This window comes from Cardiocondyla obscurior, linkage group LG08 (genome assembly GCF_019399895.1).
Source record: "Cardiocondyla obscurior isolate alpha-2009 linkage group LG08, Cobs3.1, whole genome shotgun sequence".
Classification (NCBI taxonomy): domain Eukaryota; kingdom Metazoa; phylum Arthropoda; class Insecta; order Hymenoptera; family Formicidae; genus Cardiocondyla; species Cardiocondyla obscurior.
Window position 1 is genome coordinate 3,281,170 of NC_091871.1, and position 6,985 is coordinate 3,288,154.

The 6,985-nt window shown below is 38.6% G+C and overlaps 1 protein-coding gene across 3 annotated transcripts; it reads left to right on the forward strand.

Moving 5' to 3' along the window:
* The first annotated feature begins 499 nt into the window (after nucleotides 1-499).
* Nucb1 (Nucleobindin 1) lies at nucleotides 500-6,123 on the forward strand. 3 transcript variants are annotated; one of them, XM_070660051.1, is made up of 11 exons: nucleotides 501-656; nucleotides 2,122-2,248; nucleotides 2,308-2,424; nucleotides 2,769-2,990; nucleotides 3,078-3,183; nucleotides 3,275-3,351; nucleotides 3,466-3,568; nucleotides 3,684-3,864; nucleotides 3,972-4,128; nucleotides 4,555-4,602; nucleotides 4,717-6,123. In XM_070660051.1, exons 2-11 carry the CDS (start codon nucleotides 2,126-2,128, stop codon nucleotides 5,227-5,229), a joined length of 1,647 nt encoding a protein of 548 aa, XP_070516152.1. In that variant the 5' UTR covers nucleotides 501-656; nucleotides 2,122-2,125; the 3' UTR covers nucleotides 5,230-6,123. The 3 variants fall into 3 exon arrangements, with proteins under 3 accessions (XP_070516154.1, XP_070516152.1, XP_070516153.1); XM_070660052.1 differs by having other exon boundaries at nucleotides 3,078-3,174; XM_070660053.1 differs by lacking the exon at nucleotides 4,555-4,602 and having other exon boundaries at nucleotides 500-656.
* Nucleotides 6,124-6,985: the final 862 nt, after the last annotated feature.

The window sequence follows — 6,985 nt, forward strand, 5'->3', positions numbered from 1 at the left end:
AATAGACTATTTGATTTCAATTCTAATTTCAAATCATCAAAAGTAATCAAATTACAAATTTAAGAATATCCGCATAATTTTTAATGATTTTTAATAAGTCGATTACAAATCTTGCTCTTACAAAAAAAATAAAAATAATAAAAATAAAAAAAATAAATAAACAAATAAAAAAAAGATAAGACAAGTCTATTTGATAGAATCGTAAAATCTCGTGAGTAATACGTCTGTCACCATCTGGCGTGCGTAACCACGTGGCTCGTCTTCATTCATGCGATGGTACAGTAGCTAAAAGCGAGACCGCGGGTCTCTCCCAAACGTCTGATAAAAACAAAATATATATTTTTCTTACTCTTCTATTTATTTTAGTTTTACACTTTTCCTGCTTTTCCAAAAATAACGCATTGATTTATTTTCAATTTCAGGTATAAACGTCTAACGCGCAGTAAATATCGATCCGGCTCGCCTACACGTGTCAAGTCTTGCTTAGGTGGCAGCACCAGCTGATCGTCAACGAGAACGAGAGATACATGACAGTGTACATCCGCCGTGCGTGTCGTTCGCTTGCACGTCAGTCCGTTCCCGACTGCGAGGAATCGGCGACCCGGTCCAGCCAAGACGTCACCTGGTCATCACCTGGCGTCGCGACGCCTGTTCACGTAAGTCGGCACCACCCAGTCCCTGAACACTTGACCGGCCCCTCGTTCATCCTCCGCGTCGCCGCGACTCTCGCCCAGGAAATAGCGATCCCCGCAGTCTCCACTGATCGAACTGATCGTCGCACTCTCGCTGAACTTTCACCGCAGAACCCGCGAGCGATCTTCCGCGAGCGATACTTCGCGCGCGGCCTTGATCGTCTTTACGCGCGTCCGCACGTTCCTTTCGCAGGCATCTCCACGCCCGTCACGTACGTGCGTATGTGTCCGCGCTGTTCTCTTTTTTTTTTCTTTTCTTTTTTTTCTTTCGTCACGCACACGCGTTTGGAGAACGCGCGAAGCCGCGTATCGCGATGGAGGCCTCGATGGAATGAACGAGGCAGGAGTAAAAATATTCGAGTGCCTCGGATAAGCGCGACGGAAGAATGGAAGCGATGCTGTGGGACATTAGCATATGGACGTGTTCAAGGAAAGCCGTATTGTAGGAGAAACGCATGTCGTTTGCCGCCTCGAGATGATTTTATTTATAGCCCACGCCGCGTGGAACATGGAGACGCGTGTCTTTCGCAGAAATTGAAAATGGGAAGCTCGTAAGTTTCTCGTGGAGCCGGCTCTAGTCCGCGGAATTAATCGCGATGGTTTCGTCTTGGGGAAAAAAAAAAAAAATTGTTTCACCATTGGCACAAATTGGGACGAATTGACGCAAACAGACTACAAACTGACGTACTTGTTCATTAAGATTACAAATTCCGCAAACAGCGCGGCGCCAACTCCGCACGGCCGCAGATGTTTTCACAGCGAGATCCACGCTTTCTTATCTACGCGGCTTTTATTTATTATTTACGCAGCGTATGCGGGCTGCGTATAACGGCGTTACTTTAATGATCGATAACAGCCGAAACGCATGCCGCGCTATTTTTAACTCGTCCTCGTTAACCAGGAACCGGAAAACGGTTGAAAATTACGTCATCTCGGAAGTTTTGCCCGACAGCTGACGTGGCCGCGTCATTTAAGTACTTTCGCACGAGTCTACGGATTCGCAAGTTTTCACTGACGCGATCATCAACTTCCCGGAATTGCGACACCGCGATAATGCGCGATAACGCTCGCATCCACGTGTCCAATGCGCCCGAAATCCTGAATCCTACTTAATATCAGCCGTGACGCAATAATGACGCTGCACAACGGAGTCCTCTCATCTGATTTTCTTATCGACCGTCTCTCGCCCTCGAGACGCGATCGTAAGCGTCAATAGAGGCTTTATCGTCCAACAAACCTTGGCATGAACTGTCGTTGATAGGAATATAAAGTGCGATCTGACCGCGTTAAATTAAGTAATCGACTTGAACGCAGTCGCCGAGCGAAGTAAATGCACTCTTCGATTTTTATTTTACCCCGGTAAACAGTTCCCGATGCTTTCTACGATTTTATAAGTTACTTACACGTCGTTTTGTTTCTCGGATTTCAGGAAGATGCGGTACTTGCCAGGACTATTTTTAGTAGTTTTGATAATACAGATTTCGGTCGCACCACCTGTCGAAAAGAAAGATGAAGGTTACAAGGATAAGGAGAACGAAGTTGATGACTCCGATTATGTAGGTATATTTTTAGGACGAATCTATCGATCCGGTTTATAACGTGAGCATTCTTGCAGGCGAATCCGGAGTATCAAATGGAATACCATCGGTACCTGAAGGAAGTAGTCCAGGCTCTGGAAAGTGACCCAGAGTTTCGCGTGAAGTTGGAAAAGGCCAGCGAAGAAGATATACGTGTAAATATATTAAAATTAAATTTAAATATCAAAATTAGTTATTATATATAAGTCGTATCAATGCCAAAGTTTTTATATTACTTGATAATAATTTAATTGTCTTATAATTGTATAATTTCAGCGTGGCTCACTTTTCATTATGTTTAATATAATTATTTTTTAAACAATGCAATTTTGCGATTAACTTAAATACATTTATATCTACGTGCGAATTTAATTTTCGAGTAAATTGCAATTTATAAGTATTTAATCGTCGAAAATTGGATATTTTTCGTTTAAATATATCAATTGCATGTTATCGAGTGCGATCTGTGTAATTTTTATCAGATATTTTTATATCTTAGACGGGCAGGATAGCGCATGAGCTGCAGTTTGTAAATCACCAAGTCAGAACAAAGCTCGACGAGCTGAAACGAGAGGAATTAGAGAGGCTACGACATCTCGCCACCAAGGAGCATAATCTTATAAACAACTTGGAATTGGATCATTTAAATACGGCAGAACATTTGGATCATTCTAATACACATACTTTCGAGATAAATGATCTAAAGAAATTGATTGCCAAGGTGAGACAATTTATAAATTTAATTTAGCTTTTTTACAGCGTGTTTTATAAAACAATAAATACATATTACTTTTTCGAAATGTTACAGACAACTAAAGATTTGTCAGAAGCCGATCAAAGAAGACGTCAGCAATTTAAAGAATACGAGATGCAAAAGAAATTTGAGGAGGAACAAAAGATGAAGGGTAATACCGGTAACAAAACTTTAATGTCTCTAACTATACTTATTTATGAATTTATGCAATATTTATTATCTCTTAAATTAATATATTTTCTTTTTGGAAGGTATGAAGGAGCAAGAGAGGAAGAAATATGAAGAAGAATTAGAAGCATTAAAGAAGAAGCATAAAGATCACAAACCCGTAAGTTGGAAAATGGATATATCGTTTTTAAATTTTTATATGAATATTAATTTGCGATTTATAAACGCGACTCGTGCACAATTTGATACCTTAATAAATAATATTTATTTGCAGCTACATCATCCTGGTAGCAAACAACAACTGGAAGAAGTATGGGAGAAACAGGATCATATGGAAGATCAAGATTTTGATCCCAAGACATTCTTTCACCTTCACGGTACAACAATTTATCATTTTTATTAATTTATTATAATTTATTAAATATAAAAGTTTTTTTTTTTTTTTTTTTTTGAGGAAAAGTCAAGTATAAATACAATAATAATTTGATTTAGATTTGGATGGCAATGGCTTTTGGGATCAGGACGAAGTAAAAGCCCTGTTTTTGAAAGAGTTAGATAAACTTTACTCCGAAGGCGCACCTGAGGATGACATTTACGAGAGACGGGAAGAAATGGAAAGGATGAGAGAACACGTGTTTAATGAAGCTGATCTTAATAACGATGGACTCATAAGGTTTGCATTTTGAAAATTATTTTGCGGTCGATATTTTTATGTTTGATTAATTGCCAAAATTCAGTGAAACGAAGAAATTTAATATCTTGCATTTTTACTTACTGCAGTTACCAAGAATTTTTAGAACAAACAAAAAAACCCGACTTTCAACAAGATGAAGGATGGCAGGGATTGGATGAGCAACAAATTTATTCTCAGCAAGAATACGAAGCTTTCCAGAGACACAGGCAGGAAGAAATTCAGAAAATGATTGCAAAGGGAATGGTAGGTGATCATTTAATCTTGAGTGTACTTAAAAACTCAGTAGAAAATTAGTATTTATATAAGTACAATTGTGTATTCCAGTAATCGCTACAGGATTAAATTCCTGCATATGTCGAGTTACTTTTTTTTTTTTTAACATTACGAAAGCTGTTTAAACGATTTGATTTCTCGCTTTCGTTTACATATCTTTGATAGCATGTTTGAAATAAAATTAGAATATGTTTTACTTTATTGCTTCTCCAATGAAAATTATTTTTTGCAAACGTAATTACGCGTGACTGTAATTACTAGCACGATAAGCGTGTTTTACGAGTCACCGTTTGACGCATCTGCGTAGACATCGCTATCGCTTTGACTAAACGACATGCTATCCGTAGTAATTAGATTAATTAACTTAGCTTGTGCACTTTCTGTTGTTATCGTTAGTTACCACCACCTCATGACACTGCACATCTACCTGTCCAACATGAACAGGTGAGTAAATTACAGAATTATAAAATATCTAATTAATTGTTATTTCTAGTTTATTTTTTTTAGCACGCTTGCGATTATCTTTGAATAATATTCTTTTTTTTTGCTGTTTTACAGTTTCCGCCGCAATATCAACAACAATATGATCCTCAATATCATCCCCAACAAGTACAGCAGCAGTATCCAGGACACCAACAGCCGATAGCCGGTCACGCGCCGCAATACCAAGGTCAATTGCCACAGCAGCAGCATTATCAACCTCAAGTTCCGCCAGCTCAACATTATCCTGGTCAAATTCCGCAACACCAGCAGCAGCAGCAGCCGCCACAGTATCAAGTTCCAGTACCGCAGCAGCCTCAATTCCAAGGCCAGCCTCAACAAGCACAGCAACAATTCCAAGCTCAGCAGCCTCAGCAGATTCAGCAACAGATTCAGAACCAGCCTCATCAGATCCAGCAACAAATTCCAAACCAGCAAACGCAACAAACGCATAATCAAGTGCCACAAAATACTCAGAGCAACATTTCGTCAAACAGTCAAGGTGCTCCACAAGTCGACCACAATCTTCCGCAACAAGACTCGAAAACCGTTAAACAAGAAATCAGTCAGAACAGTATACCGAACGTATAGACAACGTCGATATGTGATGATCAAATAGTTAATAAAAATTTTTTAACTTATAATTTGTTCTTCTAAATCGTGAATCAGTAAGATTATTGAATAGTTCTGCAGTTCCATGGTTCTCGATTTAAAACGGCTTTAAACAGTTTTAAAAATAATTTTAATGTAAAAAATATTTAACTAAAATTCTCCGAAAGTGTATACTAGAAATGTCAATAATAATTTTACTGCTGTATCTTTAAGGCTCATGTCGTCACATTAGCCATTTTCAATTATGATATCGCAAACAAGAAATCATGTAAACTCTTTTTCTTGTGATGTAAATAAAGACTAGCAAAGTGTAAATACTAATTAAATTTACGATGAGAGTTGACCAGTATTTATGTTGGCGACATATCTTTAAAAAATAAAAAAAAAAAGTTATAACGAATTAAATTGTTATCTAACACGAAAATTAAATTCCACAATTAAGTTATCGCCACTGCGATAAAACAGTTTGATGTTATTTTTGTCAATTTGATGCATTTGCTCGTCGAGCAGTTAGTTACTTCGTCGACACGGTTGATATGTATAGTTTATGCTATACGTAAATGATACGCAGATGGTGAATAATTTGATTTATTTTCACACATTACAAGAAAGAAACAGTTTACATGACTATTTTTCATTTGATAACTCGGTATGGTTGTAGTTACGCTATAAGTCTTAATTATTGTGTGTGCAGTACTAAGTGACGACACAATGTTGAGGTTTTATATAGCTCGCAACATTGATTCGGCAAATTCGATTGATAGTATTTATCATTATTCTTAAAGAAGTCTTTCTTTACTTGTTATTCGACCAATTAAAGTTATATTATATAAAATGTCTCATATGGCTAAATAAATGTTTTCCGAAAACGCATCAGCCCACATTGTGACTTGGCATCTGTAATCTTACGATCGTGGACAGAATTGTATAAACTGGAACACGTGAAACTCGATCAAGGCCCGATCGACGATTAAAACTCCTTTCAAGAATGAAGTTCTCCTCAATAATTAATATCTTACCGTGAGAATGTTGTTCCGCTGTGAATCGGACTGGCTTTGTTAAAACCGCCACGGCGAAGATTTAAGTGATAAAGGAAGAGCAAGGGCGTGAAAGGAGGCACATTTTTCGTTTCTCATATTTATTTGTTATTGCATACTGTTTATGTTAGTATATTACTTAGGTATACGTGCCAAGTAGCAACTTAAATGTATGATTGCGTGATTCATCTGTTTGTTCCACCCGTCAAAGCGCGCGGATAGGTAGGTAGGTAGGTAGGTAGGTAATGTAAGTTGCTTACTCCACTATATATAGGGTGTATTTATAAGTATAGCATACCTCGGTAGAACGTCTTCTTACGAGCTAGTCGGTAATAAATAAAAGTCGGGCTCGGGCTCGGGCTCGGGGGGAGGACTCGGGGGCCGGGAGATTTGGGGGGAGGGGAGAGGAGGAGAACGCGTTTAATAATGGGCGAACGATTCTGCGTTTCTGCGTCCGTGACTGAAACAAATCGTGCGCGATGCGCGGCACGTTCTCGCACGCTTCTTTTTTCGAAGTAAATCGGGGAACGAACGTCGTTTCACGAGTCCTCGTCACGGCTACATCTCGTGCGCGTTATCACGCGTCTGCTTCATCTCGACATAATCCTATCGATACGGGCGACTTATCCAAAACAAATTGGGCTACCTACTTGGAAAAAAAAAAAAAAAAAAGAAGAAACAGAAATACTTGCGCGTGT